Genomic DNA, 18,992 nt, shown 5'->3' with positions numbered 1-18,992 from the left:
TTACATAGGAGTGTGTTCTATTAATCATTAATATTTTTACATTAGTATCGTAGTATTTGATGTATGCCTGGAATTTGTATTATTAAACCTTGACAATATAAAGTGAGCCTATTTAAAGACAGCCTGAGAGAAATCTTGGAAAGTCAGTACTCATTTGTGACTTTAAAGTAAAAACACTAGATGTCATAGTTATGAGATCAGCAGCCAAGATAATTAATTTCCAATACTAATGAGGCAAACAATTATCAGCAATCTCCTAGAGGAGGCTAAAATGCACGTGAGGATATCTTGTAAATTATGAAGCACTAAATGAGTGTTTCTCTTGCCTGCTGACTTGTAAGAGTCACTTCTGGTGAGTTTTAATATTGCAAATGTCCCTCCAACATGAAGAGACTCTAACATGGGATGAGGTGAGTCTGGGACATCTGTGCACTGAAAAAACTCCATGATTCTGAGAAACTCTACAATTAAAAAAACTGTTGCCATTATTAAGCAAACAACACTGGATACTTATGCAGGCATTTGACTCACAGGTTGAAGGAAGATTAGAGAAAATAGCAAGAACATCACCAAAAAATGGTTCTTGGCCATTTGACTGATTTCTTACTGGGACTTACAAATTGGAGAGTCCACCACAGGGCCACAGCTGGAGAGTTATCTGATTTGCTTAGAGGAATGTGGGTCTACCATTAATCCTTTAAAGAGAGACTCAGATGAAGAGGAGTAAGAAGACAGAAAGCTGGCTATGAGCTAGAGACTGTTCATGGCTTGAGAACACTTTTAAGGGGTAAGGATTTTGATCATGAACCCAGCCAGGACCAAATAAAACCTGATACAACTCATCCATTGCTAAGACACAAGTCACTCCTGGTACACTCTGCCCCTGGGAACCACCTTGGCTTTTTGAGAGCTTTAGAACGGATCTGGTTTTGGATTCACATAATCAAGTGATTCCCTGATCATAAAAAAAACTATAAAGTCATAATGCCTTGGAGGAGGACCCACTGGGGATTAGGAATGCAAACTCATCACAACTTTGATGAATCAACCCAAAACCACAGCTGCAGAAAGAGATCCTCCCTTCTCTTTAGTGGGGGGGGGTGCCACCTGCTCAGGCCCACCCTTCTCTTGATCTCTCTGTCTGGGTTAAACCATTTCCCTCCACCCCACACCCCACCCTACCTGTGTCCCCACATGCTGGTCTGCCCCTAGTCCATGCTTTTCACTTTGTAACTTTGACAATGTCATTGCCTTGTTCAAAAATGTCTAACTAACCCCACCCCAAACTGGAGCTTTGTAATCTACACACAGTTGTCACCTGGGAGCCTGGAGAAAGGTATAATGCCAAATTCTGTCCAGGACTACTAAATTAGAACCTGCATTTTAATAAGATCCCCCGGGGACTTATAGCAGCATTTAAATATGAGAAGTACTGCTTTAAAATGCTATTTCCCAAATTATCTTTTGAAGGACAGTCTCAAAAACAGAGAATCAACTGCCTGGATTCAAAGCCACACTTTTCTCCCTCATTAGAGGACATCTGTCCATTCAAAAATACTGAGTGACAGCTCTGCCCCATGCTATCCTGGGCTTACAGGACTTAGTGATAAAGATGACACAAGTGGTCCCCGCATTTGTGCACTTACAATCTAGGAAAGGTGACATTAACAAGGGAGGATATGTATGGGAGTGTCAGAAAGGGGGTGTGTAGGACGCTGTGGAATGACCCAGTTAGTGAGGCGACTAGGGGAAGAGGGGCAAACGTAGTCTGAAAGATGAGCACATTGTTCCCGGAGAAAGGCTGCTACAGCAGGTCCCTGCGGACGTACAGGTTGAGGGTGCAGGAAGGAAGGGCAACTTAACACAGCCAGCCTCACACCAGGCAGGTGCAATGGCCTGCCAGGTGCCTACCCAATGCAAGGCAATGAGTGCTCTAAGTATTTCCCTTATGCATAGGTGTGGTTATTAACCCTGTTTAACAGATGAGGAAACTGAGACACAGAGAGAGTAAGTAATGCATCCACTGTCACACAGCAAACCTTGGAGCTCAATCCTGGCTGTTTGGCTCCAGTGTCTGTGTTCTCAGCCATCACACTCTACAATGCTGGAGCAAGAAGCTGAAAAACAGGCTGTATGTCCAGAGTTCAAGCAGTGTTTGCTCATGGATCTATGATCCACTTTTATTTTAAGGGGGGGAGTACATCCCCCTTCAGGGACGGCTTCTTACAACACACATTTTGGGAAACAGCCCACAGTTACTGAACCTGAATTTCTAGCCATGTAGCCCAAAGTCTGCATTTTAACAACGCTTCCACATGATTCAGAAGCAATAAAGCCTGAGAACCATAGGATTAGAGCTACCATTTCCTCCAATAATCTCCTCCCTCTCATAGTCTTCCCTAACGAACCCATGGTTATTTAATAATATATTGGTCCCCGAGTATAAACTAGACATGTGGGTGAATAGGATGGAAGCAGAAGACTGGAAGAAATCTAAAAATTGAATTTATGCTCTGCCAGGTCCCCTGACTGCCAGGGTGTGAAGAGAATCATCTAGGTTTGAAAAACTGGAGGCAAAAAGAGACCACAGAGGCTTAGAACTATTTTCACTACAATGCCAACCATTTAAATAACTAATTGAATCTCTGAAAATGGGAGTAAGAGCTAAAACTGCTGGAAGAGCAGTTATCTCGCATGGCCTGTGATCCCTCCATCCTTAGGCGGCACTGGACGAAGACGCTCACACAGCAGAGGGAATTTTCCTGAATGTAGATGCATACAATAGCGGTAGCTGAAGTAATCTCTGGCCACTGGGGCACATGGGCTCAACAAAACTAATATGCCTTCTTAGGTGTCAGGGGACCCTGACAGCTCAAAACACCAATATCTGGCTGCCAACATGGGTATTCTTTTTAATTCAGTCCTTTCCTCTCTTAAAACCATTTAACAGAGGCATTATGCTAATCCCCTATGAGGAAGAAATGAAAAGAAACAGCTGAACTTCAATAAACCTCTATTAGCATAGATTATTTGATCTTCTTGCATTTTTCCTATATATATCTTTAAGAGCTTGAATGTTTTTCAGATAAGTGACTACAAAAATTTCAAAAGCCAATCTCCTCCTTCAAATGGTTCAGAATAGAGATCACAGCTTTTCCATCCCACTCTGTCTGGAAACGACCTTCCCCAGGTGACTCAACAAATCCTGTTCCTCCGGCTCAATTACTCTGAATTTTCATTCTGGAAAATAAGTGCTGGAGGGTTTCCAGAAGAGACTGCTATCTCCACCCCTCAAAAGATCAGATAAACATTCCACTGTATTGTCAAAGTTCTTCTGTATTCAGTAAATTTATTTCTGATTCCATCCACAGGCAAAGTTCACTGGATGCTACTATGTTAATTCTAGGGCAGAGGGTCATTTAAGAAGAGGAAATGGCACAGTTAGAAAACCTTCATACAGGCACCCCCCAAACGCATTGCAATCTAAGACACTGATTGATGATATTCTTCAAAAGCAGTCACTACCAGCACCCCCCACCCCCGTCCATCAATGAGAAGGGCTTTGAAGCAGCAGACAGGTCTATGTCAATGCTGGCCACATTGTCATGTCACTCCCATGAAGATGTGTGAGTCAGAGAGCCTTTGGGGGATCCTAGATGCACAGAGCCAGAATTTTCCAAGGAGAGGAGTTCAGTGCTCTCGATCTCTGGGATGGGTTCTCTCTTCAAAGAGCCACATGCTTTCCTCTCCTGGAGATCTTCCAGGGGGCTAGAGCAGCGATGCACTGAGAGCCACGCCCTGCCCGAGTACACGGCTGTCCAGACAAGGCCAGAGGGGTGTGGATGTGTGTAAGTTTGCTTCGAGCAGTAGGGTTAATACTCTTTCCATCCTTCCCTATCTTGGTTGTAACTTTTCTTACTACGGCAATGGTAAGATTCATAGAACCGAGGCTGGGGTCTGAGGCTAGGGGAGAGGGACCAAGTTATTAACTCTAGGTCTTAGGCCAAAACGGAGCTCTGGAACTAGTTCCTGTGTCTCCACCTGGACTACCTCATCAGGGGACTGAAATAAGTGGGGCGGGAATACTGGTTCTAAGAAAGTCATTTTATAAAAGTTTTCCTGTGTGTTTATTGGAACTTAGGTATTAAGCCTCCTGGATCACAGCCCTCCAAATACATCCAGGGGTACAGAGCATCACCATTAAAAGGAAAGAAGTACCTACCATATATTGCCAATTTCCTTACCTGTTCAATACTTTTTAATGTATCTGCCTCTTTTCTTCCACAGGCTGGAATATAAATTCATCAGTGACACATGCTTAGCGCTTAAGGCCCTATATTCTAATGAAGATGCCTGGAGTCAGGCTCTAAGTACAGGAGCCACAGATAAATGGGATGGTGTGGATGTCTGATGAGGGACCACGTGTGAATGGCTGATTGAAATGCCACAACGGGGTCAACAGAAGACGAATACTTCTGCAACACACACCCGAGGCACTACGACATGTAAAATTGATCATGTTTTCCCTGCCAAGTTCTGTGGGATCTGGAAATCTAAGACTTCATCTACAAATTTTACAACCTTTGTTCCCAGGGTGACATGCAATTGGAAAAGACAGGAGCTTCTGTTCCACAGTCTCTGGCATATTTATCAGTGGGGAAAGCAAGCAGGTGATCAGGAAGGAGAGAAAGCATGAAGGGAACAGCGTCCGCCTACCTGGCTGGCACAGCCTTGGGCAGGGCGTCCACTCGCTGAACATGGTCACGATACAGTCTTTCTTGCACAGGAGACAGGGGCGTACTGTTTTGGGCCGAGTAGATTCTGGGCATCTGCCAACATGAAGAGAATGCATCAGTGCCTCCTGGAGAAAGTAAGCAATTTAACACAGAACCATCGGATTTCAGAACTGAAATCACTGAGACCTTTTATAGAGAAGGGAGAGAGACCCAGGGAGGTGAAGTTATGTGCTGTGCCCAAGGCCTCACAGCCAGAGGGAGAGCCCGAAGCACACCTCACCTCTCTTGACCCACAAACCAAAATTCTTTTCACTAGACCAGAAGAAAAAAAAAAATCCCTGAAGCTAATGTAAGACAGATGCAAAGTGAGTATCTCCCCGTCAGCATGAATTCAAGGAACACTTGATTTTTTTTTTCAGAATAGACAAGATTTAATTTTTTGAAAAGTGTTTTATTCAGGAATATATCAAATCAGTGATAGTGTACGAGGTGACACATGGGTATATTGGGAAACAAAAAACATTGATGACCATGCAAAAATACTGCACACCCCGATACTCAACACAGGTTTAGAATTACTTAAGTAATTGACAGGTGTCTCTTTAGAACACGTAAATTGATGAGCTGGAGTCAGCGAGACATAAGTGGAGTATGTTTGCTTGCAAAGAACAAATATACGGACTAGCATTGACAGGAGAAACATCTTAGTTCTGTTATGCTGCTGAGAATTAATGTACTGTTCATACTTAGGGGGACCGGAGTCAATGGACTCATCGTTACTTGGAAGAACTGAAGTCTCAGAACATGGCAAACAAGATTCTGTTTTTATTTGCATGCTTGTTTGCTTATTTTCAAGAGTACAGAAGGCTAAAAACCACATTTATTATCTTCTAAAACAGTGCCATGCCAAAAGGAGAACAGAAAAGCACTCTGCAACATATGTCTGCATCTTTGAATTCTGTTTCCCGTTAAGCTTCCTATACAGCACAGAGATGCATTGCGTCTAAAGCTTAACAGCAGGAAGTCTGGTACTAGATGTCAGTGGTGAGTAAGTGCTTTGCCTACATTCTTTCATTTATCACTAATGACAGCAGTGAGAGGCATTATAATCTTCATTTTCAGATGATAAACTGAGGTGCTGAAATAATAAGTAATGGACCCAAAGCCACATGGAGACAGAACACTTGAGAAAAATAACGATCAGAAAAAGAAATCACCTGGCAAATTCAAATAGACAATTGAGACTTCCCAGTAGAAGAGAACAGAAAATTGAAGAAGTAAAAGTAACAAGGAAATCATGGATTCAAATATCGTAGAGCTGATGGAAGGCTGGCAATTCAGAGTGGAACGTCTACCAACTGTGCACAAAATGACCAGCGTGCAGACACAAAAACTGTCCAACTGGCAAACAGCAAGCCAAGGTAAGAGGAGAGGTAACAATGGCTGGGGGAGGTGAGGGAGAAAGCCAGGTCACCTGACAAAAAAGGAGACTCTCACTGAGGCCAAATCTTGTCAAGGTACATAATTATAAAAATAAAAACCTATTCTTAGTTTTAAAACTTTAGAAGCAATACATAGACAAGACACGAATTTGGCTGTGAACAGAATGTACACAATATTTTTCTTGTCACCGTAAGGTGAAGACACAGTGAGCGCAAGATGGGAGGTGGCAGGGGAGGGAGGCTTGGATGTCCTCCTCCAACAAAGCAGGTCCTCAGAGAGCCAATACATATAAATGAAATGAGAAAGTTCTAAGTAAATTAATCAAAAATGCAAACATAACCAACCAACAGAGCACCAACCAAAGGAAGAGGAGTCAAGTCAGGAGAGGAGTGTAAACGGACATTTTAAATTGATCAGTGAAGAGATATATGAATGATACATGAAAACTACACCATTTAGAGTAAGGAGGTAAACATCGGAAAGGGGAGGGAGGATGAGGATATATCCTGGTGCTTGCCTGCACTGACATAAAGACACAGTGGAGACAGACAAGAAACTAGCAGAGTGGCTGCCAATGGCAGGACAGGAGGTGGGGAGGCGGGGGATGGGAGCAGAAGCGGTAGAAGGAAATTCATTGTCATATATTAGATGTCCCTTTGTATTTTGTTATAACTTGTGAACCACATGAAGGCATACCCAGAAAAAACAGAGAGAGAGAGAAGAGAGGGGAAGAAAAGAAATAACTATTAATAGTTAATAGAACCTACTAAAGTGGTTGTATTTGGGATGTGGGATGCTAAACGTAGTAGATTTCCATCCTCAGTCCCTCTATATTGTTTTACTTCCACTGTGGTGCTTATAACACTGTAATACTGATAAATTAAAGTGGAAATGTATATATGCACAGAAAAAACTGCTCAATAAATTGCTAGTGGTCTTATTAATAATCATCCATAATATACATAAAAACTACCTATTAAGTAGTTGAATTCAATGAATGCAACAATGGAATGAAAAAGTGTCTTTAGAGAAAATAGTATTTAAATAATACAAACTATTCTGGTATGGTAGACTTATGTCATCCTTTGACAGAGATAGCAAAAAACACTAAACTCACTCCCAAGTCCTTTACTCATACCCTGAAGTCTACTAAAATTTAATTGAACTGCTCTTTATTCTGTCTGCTCTCCAATCTCTCCTGGTATGTGGCTGGAAATGGAAGGACAACTTCCGGTGTGCTCAGTGGGGCGGCAGGGCTAGGGGTGCACAGACCCAGCCAGGACCCACTCATATGTCCACAAAGAGCTCAGAAATGCCTGTGCTGCTGGCTTGGCTTCAGGTGCTCTGAAGAGAGTGGCTAAATCTGCAGGCACTTTGTTCACTTCCAGTTAGGAGCAGCTGTTCATCTTTTTTGGGAAACCAATATTGCTTATGTTTATTGACACTTTGTTAGCATCACACACCACAAACACTCAACAGGCCTAAGGTCAACTTCGTAACATGGTCCTCTTTCTCTGTGTTCTTCCCCTAAGTCCACCAGTGAGAAAGGTAAAATCCCCTCAAAGGCATATGTCAAACTCAGGTTAGACTGCTTTTATCAGGTTAGATGCCATGAACAGAAGGCTTTCCTGAAATGTGATTGCTGGTCTGAGAGGAGCCAAGTATTTTCTTGCCAGTGAAACTGTCTTTCTGTTCATTTTTTCAGCCAATAATGCAGACGTTTTCCTTAGAGGTTCAACTTCCTCTTCCTCCTATTTATATGCTGTCTAACCCCTTCAAGGACCATCTCATTTCCAATTTCATAAATTTCCTCTTAGTCTTCAAAAATATTCTCTTCGACCATTAGCAGCTTATGTATCCTCCACTTCTAAAAACTATAATGTTTATTCTCTGTATCGTTTATTGTCACTGAATAAGAAATAGCTTTTGACATCTTTCATGCTGCTGGTTTTCTGGGTATGTGTGTGCACAAGTGTGCATATATGTGCATACTTTGTACATACACTAACTTTGATGGTAGGATTCCATTTTATATCATAACTTAAAAATGCCAGAAGATCTTAATGCATTGCATATATTTAGTAACAGGAAGTGAGTGACTGAATAGTACTTATGCTGTTGGAGCCACAAGGCAAATCCCTGGGAATATTAGGCACATTTATCCAGCCATCTCTGAAGCAAAACTGAAGCCTTAAAAACCAGGGAAACACACAGAGTCAGTTTTTAGTTAATAAACACATCATGGCTCCTTGCCTTTTGCCAAAATTCATACTTCCTACTCTCCTGTAACACTCTGATCCTTGATTGGAAGTACTTTTGATAAAAGGATGAGTACATTTCATTTCAACACATACACTTTCCTGGACTTGCACTGGAGTATTCCATGATGATTGCCTCTTGGTGTCCTATAGGTTTCAGTTCCTTATAATCACTGTGCTGAAATGCATCAAATTGAGCTACAGAGATCTGCCATTTTCCAGTTATGTGTCCACAATCATGGTGCAGACTCAGCACTCCAACCCCTTCCCTTGAGTAGTCCTCCAACCCAGGAACTGCCGTACCATCTCAACCTGCCAACTTTTTCAACAGGAAATGTGTAAACGGAGCTCTCAATTACTAGATCTCACAAAAGGGCCCGTGTTTTCATGTTAATGGCAGAAAGTACCTTTTAGGACCTTTGGAAGGCTTTGAGTTGTGGGATTTTAATCTTAGTTATTATTTTTTTGCACATTGCAACTGAAAAAAAAATTGAGTAGTGAAATAAAACCAAACAAACGTCCCAAAATATCCCAACAAGCTCTCACTCTGTGTCAGTTGTGTCTTAGCTAGTCCTCATTTTCTTTTCTTTTTTTTTTAATGGAGGTATTGGAGACTGAACCTCATGCATGCTAAGTGCTAAGCACGTGCTCTATCACTGAGCTATACCCACACCCCTAGTCCTCATTTTCTGATAAAATCAATTCTATTACTCATACAATGGCAACCTATACAATTACGTGGAAACCAAAACACCACCCTAGGGAAGCAAGAACTTGCAAGGAATTCTGTACATCCCAGTGCAGTGGGTTTAGGGCTAGAGCACATGATGTTAGCCCATCCAGTCCATGGAGACATGCTTCTTTCTCTCTACCCTGAAGCCCACTCTTTCTTGAGGATATTTTCCTCTTCCCTTTCTATTGCCATCACCCCCACCCCCAGGATTTCACAAAAGGGAGGGGATTTTTTTCCACTGCAATGGCTTTCACATCAAAAAGAGCAAAAGTGTATTTTTCTGAAACGACAGAGCAAAGGATACTTTCTACCGCTGATCTTCTATCTCACTATGTGCTCCACTGGATACTAGGTATTATTTTCTTAGCTCAATTAATCTCATTACCTCAAGAATTTTAATTAACTTTTCTTAAGTCAATGCAGGCTTCCCTTGTTGAGCAGGACTGTTTGGAGACATACAGTAAAAACTAAAACTAGGTTGTTAAGTCTCCAGCCTCATTAAAAGTGCAAAAAAAAAAAGTATGTGTGTGTGTGTGTGTGTGTTTTAGGGAAAACATATGTGCAATTAATTTTCTTGTGTTGGAAAATCAAGCAAAACTGGAGGTTATTCATTGTCATGATGATATTTTTAGTCTCACGTAAATTATCAAACAAATGCATATGCATTTGTGAATTGTGCTTTAAACTATAAACTGTTGGCCCTGTGATTTTTCTTCTGACAAAATATCATTAAGTTAACCTTTGAATAAGCTGATGGGCTTAGAGACTTTATAAAAAACTGTCATTATAGTAATCAGAAAGCCAGATAAGGAAATAGGGGTCTGTTTGAACATATAATCCAACTTTTCATGTCTAAATAGTGTTTGAAATGTGATGATAATGTCTTTGGTAGCTGTCGGTCTCAATTCTAATGCTCCATTGCTAAGACAAAAAAATAAACTGCATTCACATCAAGTAGATTTTTCCTGTTGTGGTTCAGAGGTGAAACATTACCTGGAAGAGAGCTCATACTTCAAGTATGCTCAATTTTCTCATCACTGTAAAGAATAATAGTTTGCTGCATTTCATGTAGCATCCATTCCTGTATCTAAGCTATACTAATTTTTATTTGGATATTCAAGCTAATATGTCACGCATCTTTTTTTCAGCAGTTGGAAATTTACATGATAAAAATGAACACTATCAAGGCTGCAATCCGTCTCAAGATAAAAAGAGTTCTTTTGTCTGCTTGGTATCTTTATAAGCCTTTCAGAATTTTACCATAACCTCATGAATTTGATTATGTCCTGAACCAAATGATGTGCAAACGTTATTGTCCATGTTTGGCTAAAACTTTCACTGACTCGATTGATCCGCATGGTGTTTTGTTACCACCAGGTAAACTGAAACACACACTGGTGTAAACTGACATTCCAAAAAGTATCACAAGCAACTTAGAGTTAGATGCTAAAGCAGAAATAACATTTATGACTTAATAAGAGCAGAAGGACATACATACAATCTGCACATCACACTTCGTGTCAGTCCCCTTAGCCAAAATTTATCATGGTAGATTTTATCTTTTTCTATTTCACATTTTTATATTTTTAAATATTTTATATTTTTTCTTAAAGCAAAGGATAAACATCAGCTTCTTTAATCTTCTACAATTCATATCTGTTCCATGTCAAACTCTGTTACTTTCCTACACATAGGTCTGATTCATTCATAAATTCTAAAAACGTTTATGGACACTAACCACATGCCAGACACGGTGCTAAAATCTGTGGTGGCAACAGTGAAGATCATCCAACCCCAGCTTACTGGACGCCACATTTGGGAGGGGGGAGATTCAGTCTTCTTGACTATGCTTCACTTCCAGCCCTAGTTATCTTCTCTTGTATTTGCACAGCCATCTGCTCCTCAGATGCTCTAACACCACAGTATCTGGCCAGTCTGCCCTATTTCTGCCATCAGCAGCTCAGGTTCTATGACTTTCCTTATAAACAACCCAAGCAGTTTCCATGGCAATGTGGCTAAGGCCCAGAGTCCGTCATCATGGTGCCCCAAGATGAGATTAATCAGGTGTCTGAGTTGCCCATGACAGCAACACAAACTGGATGGAAGCAGGCATGAGAGCAAATGTAGTTGCCCAGGTTGCCAGGAAAGGCAGCTCCCTCAGTGGGGATGGGACCAGGGCTGGATGCTGCCAGGATTTGTTCTGCTTCAGTTTCTGCTTCTTCCTGAGCATCAATTTTACTCTCTTCTCCTGCTTTTTCCATCAGGCGAGAGCACAGTCATGTCAACTCTCCACTCATACTCTCAAAGCATCAAGATCAGAAAGAAGAGAGGGTATCATTTTCCCAACTTAGAAATGCCTTGGGAAGAGCTCAAAGTTGCCTAGTTTGTGACCCTAGACCCAAGTTTGCACCAGCCCAGCCTGGGGACCCACACTGCCCCTGTGGCTGGAGTAGAGTCTTCCATCACTGGAAGGGGACTCATTCACATGTAGCCACTTGGAAATCTCTATGGCAGGCCAGTTACCCAGTCTCTGTACATGAGGCAGGTCCCTTACATTTTCTCTTCCAGGAGCCCTCCTGCATGGACTGCAGGAAGACTTATGTCTCCCCATTTGGTCTAAAGAAACTCCTCCAGCCAAGTGCTCTTTTTCCCTCCATCACTTGCAACTTTCCTGATCCTTGCTGATGTCTATATCCTAGTCCACATGTCCACATTCTCCTCCTTTTTTTTTAAATTTACCTCTCCCTGTGCAGGGTATGGCATGCATGAGACTGTAAGCCTACTCAAGGGCAGGAATTAGTTGATTTAAAATGACCGTGTGGATTTACTCAGTGCAGACAAGAGCAGCGGGACCTAAAGAAGAGTGAACATAGCCCTGTATTTTCAAAGTGTGTGTGTAACCTACCTTCACATGGACCTTGTCTTTATGTGACTGAAAAAGAGTCAAAAATACTGATATCAGCTCTAGAAAATCTGGTTACTCAAAACGATTCAATACGGGTGGGCATTATATTTACTGTTATCCATTAATTAATGCACACATTACAACTTAGTAAATTGTCTACCTCTGGTTGAGGCATATTTTTTAAGTCCTGAAGAGTCAAACAAAGCAAAACAAAAATCTCTTACTCCAGCACAGATTGAGACATATTCAGGGCTTGAAAAATGCTTCTGACTGAAAATATTCAACTATGCCATAATCCTATGTACTTTCAATAAATTATCAATAATACCTTTTTGTCATCACCTGTCCCACATGACTCTTGACACAGAAGACCCTCCGTGTCTGAATGCCCACGCCACATGTCGCTTCTCCATTCCAGCCAATGGTTGCATTAAGGGCAGTTACCAATGTGTCTTCAGAACAGGGGCCCCACGGAGCTGTCTCCCAGTAGAGTTGCAGACAAGAATGGTCATTGCATGAACGATACTCGTGGAGGGCCTGACTAGGGGGGCATGGCTTTCCACTTGCAAACACCAAAATCAAACAGAATACACAGCGGGCACTGGTGTTATCGCCATGTGGCTGCTGTTGTTACTGTCGTTCTTGTTTTTTGTTGTTTTAACTGTTTAAATGGTCTAGAAAGAGGGCCTTTGTGAAACAACCTTTCATTGGCCTGAGCCAAGTCACTCCATTTCCAACTTGAAGGTCATGGTTCTTTCGTCCTGAGGAACAACCTGAGAACAATACATTGCACCCTTCTCTCCCAAAGAACAGATAATGGTGCATGTCAATTAGATGTAAAAAATCAATTGATTCTACTTTCCACCTCTGAGTCATGCATTTCTGAGATAAACTCCAAAGAAATCTGCTTTTATCTTAATATTATTATGCCTACACAAATTAGTCAGTTAGCTATAGTAACCCATGACCTTGAAGTGATATCAGGTCAAATACACACATACACACACATTACCTACATAAGCTCTTTCTTTCCTAAGAGACTATTATTTTCTCTCAGAGAACCACTTTAAGACCTCTATCCTCCATCAAGCAGTGCATTTTACTGCTATTTGAGAAATTGAGAAATCTCAAAGTTTGGCAGGAGAGAGCCCATCCTTAAACTCAGAAATAATACCAGACAATGTGTTATCCACTGCCAGGCAGACCAGACAGATGTGCACCCTTACAATCCTGGGTGAGTCAGACAACCAAATTTCATGACTATCTTTTCTTTCCCATTTTTATATCCATGTAAAAACTGGTATTTACCTAAAGTCTTGACTTTTTTCCCCCTCCTCCTCCACTCTATAATGTTTTATTCAGTGGGCCAAATGCTGGAGAAGATCTATGACCTTGGTCTTGTTATTCTTGTTATTTCTTTTCCCCCATTAAATACTATTGACTTTTTCTCCCTCCAGAAGTATAACAGACAAGAAGAGAAAGCAAATGCACTTTAAGAATATGAAAATCTTCCTTCATCTTGACCCTGGCCCCATTTCTTAGGACCACAGAACAGAATCTTGTTTAAAAAGTTCCTCAAAGCCAGTAGCCATACTACTGTACAGTTCCAACTGAGCTGTAGGCACACAAAGCTGAGGGAGGACCTGAAAGAAATGACACATTTGTCTGGAGACTGAGACCATCGCTGTAAGTGATAGGAAGAGTAGCTCCTCTCATTTGCTCTGATGTCACCCATTTACATTCTCATAGTACCATTTTAGCTTCTTCAGAGCCATTTCCACAGCCTTCATCTTTCTCCCTCTCACCACAGGCTAGCCTGACAGAACAGGAGATGAGGGCACACAAATCAGGTAGCCTACCAATATCAGTGGTGGCTCTTGTTCAAGAAGCCATGTCTCTTAACTCCTAATTTGGAACTCATTTTACCAGACATATTCCAATTAGGTTCCCAATTGCATGAGCTATCTGAAGTGGGAGGTATATCAACCCAGCTTTATTTTTTTCCCCAAAAAAGTATTTCAAAAACTAACATCTGTCTGATTGCCACAGCCTGCATATAGGATGGGCTTAAGTAATTCATGTCGATATGGGAACCTGCAGAGGATCAAAGAGAAAAGGCACACCTGGAAAACAAACTGTTCATTTGGATGTAGGGAACAGAAGCCTTTCCTATTACTCACCTTCTCCAGCCAACGCCAGTATAGTCCTCGACCTGGTCTGTTTCCATCTGAGTTTTTATTTGAACAAGACTGGGAGCAGGATGACCACTCTGTCCACTCACTCACCACACAGTCCATTCGGCAGGGAATTTCACAAGCTATCTGTTCAGGAGGAGGAGATGCTGGACAGAGACTCCCCGATACATCTTCTCCTGCAATCAACCAGATCAAGACAGATGCTGATGAATATAAAAACAAAGCCAGTCCAAGGAACTTTTAGGTTCATCACTGCCTGTTACTTCAGCTTAGCTCACAAGACGTCACCTGGTGTCTAAACCAATAAAGTACAGAAAAATGATTTTTTTAAGCCAGTCATAATATTTATGTCAAGAAAACCTGCCAGGAGAGAATTTGGCATTTAGAAAGGTAGATACAGCAGCAAAGCTGCCATTTGTCATCCTTCACAGGGACAAGTGGGCTTCTCCCAGGAACAGTTTAGCCATGGATGGCTGGAGACAGACAGGACTGACACGTATTGACAACCACATGTAACAAGTACATGGTTTTCTGCAAAATGGGAGTCAGAGTAGTCAGTTGGCCTGAAAACCACAATATATGTTGAACAATCTATTCTACTCACTCCCCAAAATTATCAATCTAATTTTCTATTGAGTGATTTCACCTCCAAATATGTAACCTTAAGCAAGACTGTCACCACGATGATCCTTTTATGCTGTTTGTGCATAGTCATATATAATCCTAAACCACATGGAAATGAACCCATGGCTAAAATTATATAATGGGGGGAGGGTATAGCTCAAGTGGTAGAGTGCATGCTTAGCATGCACAAGGTCTTGGGTTCAGTCCCCAGTACCTCCCCCAATAAACAAACAAACAAACCTAATTACCACCCCAAAAAATAAAAATTAAAAATAAAACAAAATTATATAATGGATTTATACAAAAGTTGGAAGTTTCTCCTAATGCATTTACTATTCCCCTTTGAATGATGTGATGAATTATTCCAACCAAAGTATTTATATATATATAAATATTTATATATAATGTATATAAAAATAAACATGTATTATATATAATAATATATAGCACATATTATATATATATTATATGTATATATAAAAAATGGGGGGATGGAGTTTTACAATTAACAGATGATAAGACTAAACTGATCATTTGTAAGTTGCTTTCCCGTATCTCAAATGATTACAATAAAAAATTTTTAAACTCTCTTTCAGGTTATTTATTCACTAATTTTAGAATTCAAATATTCCCCTTATAGATAACAATTCAACTCTTACTAACCCCTGCCCACCCCTACAGTTGCCACACAGAGACAGAAGACGTGAAGGAGAGCGACACCATTCATGGTTTGAAGAAATGCCGTGAAACGCGGAATGGCAACAACGGGGAGAGGCAGCTTTGTCCGTATGACTTTATGCCTGTGGAACTCTCCTGTCATAACCTGACACAAAAAATAACTGCAAAAAGGGACCAATACTTGTGCAGCATCTCTCCTGGGCCAGGCACTGTCCTTGTAAAATGCTCTTGGAGGCAGAAGTGACTCATCTTGTTTCGTAGATGACGAGTCAGTGGCTCTGGAAGGAAAACCTGCTCAGGGTCACACAGGCCTGAGTTGGGAATTAAATTGAAACTTTCTGACTCCAAAACTGAGTTTCCCCACTAACAATACTGGGTCTAATTCCAAGGGATGGATATTTCTTTTCAGAGGAAGTAAATAAAACAAGCTAACAGTGAGCCACACAGTCTGGGGGAGAAGACAGTCCCCTCCTAACATCTGCATTCATATTTGTAAATGAGGCCAGGCTCATTGCCCTTAAGGTACAAATAAAACTTTTCAAGCATATTATGAGAAGTAATAGAGATTCCAGCAGATAATCAAGCTGAAAGACCAGTTCCAACCATTCTCTTTTCAATCTCAATCTATTTTCAGGTTGAGTCCAAATTGTATAGGACATGCAAAGACACACACACACACACACACACACACACACACAAACACACCAATACAACTAAGGGGGGGTGCCTTCCCAAGTACTATGTGGAAAGGCCGAACAAAATGTACAGACTAGATTGTATCAAACTCCAGTTTCCACATTTGTGACTATTATGAGCAAAATTTTTATACAAAAAGACCTTGAAGCAGTTTCTTGCTAAGAACATTTTGAGGAATAGGAGATATTGGAAGAGTTCTTATTTTAAAAATTAGAAGGTGAGTTTAGAAGTACGGGTTAAAATAGTAAAATCAGTCTCACTACTGTAGAGCAGTGGATGTTGAAAATGCCAACTACTATGTAAACTTCCTGAGATAGAAATGGTATGTGGTGGTTTTTAACCTTGTTTGACCAATGGCTACCTTTTAGGGAGAGCATCTCTCCCAGAAATGGTATTTTATTGATATGTTTTGAGAAAACCCTGCCTTCAAGAGTTATAAAATTATCAACTACTATTTCATGAGCACATACCAAGTCCAAGGCATATAATGGAATAAATACAAGTGAAGATATTATTATTCATCTCCCAGCTCATGATTAATAACAGAGATGAGCTATAAATACATAAAAATAACACCTAGTCCAAAAGTAAATTTCAAGCTGCAAATTGATGTTTTAAACAGAGACTGCTACGGTGGTTTAAGGAAGAGGAGGCTTTCTGAGGGACTAGCCTAAGAGCAGAAGGCTTTCAACAAGCAGAAGGAGCAAGGCTGAGAATCAGTGGCAACCAGGGAGGGCACTCCAGGCAATCCAAATGTCAACAAAGGTATAGTGATAGGAAAACACAAGGTATGTGGAAGACAGTTAATCCTGAAGCTGCAGGAGGAAGAGAGAAAGCCTGTATAGGAAGAGGTATCTGACATCAAATTTTGAAAAACTTAGACTGACACATGAATTTGGTTCTATTTCTGCCTTCCTTAAATTCCCAAATTTTCAGGTTTCCCATGACCCAAATTTAGCATCCTCCCCAGTCATCCATCATTCAGCACCCTTAGATTCACTTGGGGTGCTGGGATGATTTTTTTTAAAACTTAAGCTGTCCTATAAACTGATATACCCATTTCCACCATGCAGTTAAATGTCAATATTCCCACCAACATTCTGACAGCTTGTCTATACAGGCTAACTCAGAAGTGTGAGCACACAGATAAGATATTCTTCAGGGAAGCCAAGTGAACAGTCAACAAGCAAGCTCGGCAATTCATGCGTGAGCTAGTGCATAAGACGTTTTGCTAAAGAAAAGTTGTACAATGGGATCCCAGCCACAGGTAGCCTAAGTATGTGAGGGTGAATCCTAGCACCACTGATCCTCTTGCGGGTTTCGCTTAACTTCTTCGAACCTCAGTTATCTCATTTGCAATAATGAGATAATAACATTAACCCTTCACAGATATTCTAAGGATGTGAAATCACTTATGCAACATACACAGCAGAAAGGCTGTCCAACAACACAGAGAGGATTCCATATAGAGACACAACCTTAAAAAATGATGTTTGCAAAGAGGTAAACCACCAAAACCTAATGAAGTTCTTTATCTAAAAAATCTAAATATTTACGCCACAATCTTGGAAAGAGCCTGCTTTACCAAGCATAGATGTGTGCAAACAACTACCAACAGTGGCACAGATTGGTTCACACAATATATTAAGACTGTTTATAATTATCCAGATCATTTTATTTATATGTGGCTACTCTAAATGATTTAAGAGCCAAAAATAAAGCACTTGAGACTGAATAACCTCATCTGCCCATCCACATTGGTCTAATTATCTTCCCATTGCACAGAGAGAACACGTTTCAAAACAGGATCATTTATACTTTCCTGTTTTCATTTTCGAGGCTGGATCGATGAGACCAACTAAAATCTCAGGCAAGCATGGAAAATAAAGCAGCACACGGCACAGAATCAAGTCATTAAAAGTGATTTTCACAAGCTCTCGTAATCTAATGTCATAATAAAACTGAATATATATAAGAGGCAAATTGAATTCATCTTCCAAGAAGACCCTAAAATTACTTCCAGTCCTCACCAAGCTCCCAGTGATGGATAATGACAAACGCCACTTTCTCTCCTCATGTAATAGATGTATTTAAACCATTTGTGATTTTGAAAATATGGGATATGGTGCTGCTCCAACCTTGTCACCTGGTACTTTTTAAATAATTTTAAATGGCAAAATCCACATTACATAAAATGAACCATTTTAGAGTAAACACTTCAGTGGCACTTAGTTAATCACAATGTTTTTGCAACTACCAACTCTATCTTGCTTCAGAACATTTTCACTACTCCAAAGTAAAAAAACTCTTCACCTGGGAGGGCAATAGCTTAGTGGTAGAGTGCATGCCTAGCAAGCAAGAGGTCCTGGGTTCAATCCCCTGTACCTCCATTAAAAAAAACAAAACAAAACAAAAACCCATTACCCATTGAACAGTTTCTCCCCATTAATTCCTCCCTCAGACTCTGGCAACCACCAATTTATGTTCTATCTCTACAGATTCATCTGTTCTGAATATTTTATATTAATGGAATCATATATGTTGTGATCTTTTGCATCTGGCTTTTTTCACTTAGCATAATACTCTGGAGGATGATTGATATTGTAGCATGCACCACTACTTCATTCCACTTATGATGGGGTAATATTCCACTGTATGTATTTCCATGATTTGTTTATCCATTCAAGGCGAGGAGCACCTTTTGGCTATTGTGAATAGTGCTGT

At 40.7% G+C, this 18,992-nt stretch overlaps 1 protein-coding gene across 1 annotated transcript in view; it reads right to left on the bottom strand.

The window, feature by feature from the left end:
• The window catches only part of LOC140693698 (thrombospondin type-1 domain-containing protein 7B-like), a 134,284-nt gene extending 118,570 nt beyond the window's left edge, over window positions 1-15,714 (bottom strand). Inside the window, 5 exon segments of the mRNA XM_072957404.1 lie at window positions 4,717-4,829; window positions 12,404-12,637; window positions 14,252-14,297; window positions 14,300-14,446; window positions 15,558-15,714. Coding sequence (XP_072813505.1) covers window positions 4,717-4,829; window positions 12,404-12,637; window positions 14,252-14,297; window positions 14,300-14,446; window positions 15,558-15,714 — 697 coding nt within the window.
• Between the last annotated feature and the right edge of the window lie 3,278 nt (window positions 15,715-18,992).

The sequence above is a fragment of the Vicugna pacos genome, unplaced genomic scaffold, assembly GCF_048564905.1.
Source record: "Vicugna pacos unplaced genomic scaffold, VicPac4 scaffold_20, whole genome shotgun sequence".
NCBI classification, from domain to species: Eukaryota; Metazoa; Chordata; class Mammalia; order Artiodactyla; family Camelidae; genus Vicugna; species Vicugna pacos.
The sequence above is the reverse complement of the archived record's forward strand: the minus strand, read 5'-3'. Positions and strand labels throughout refer to the sequence as shown.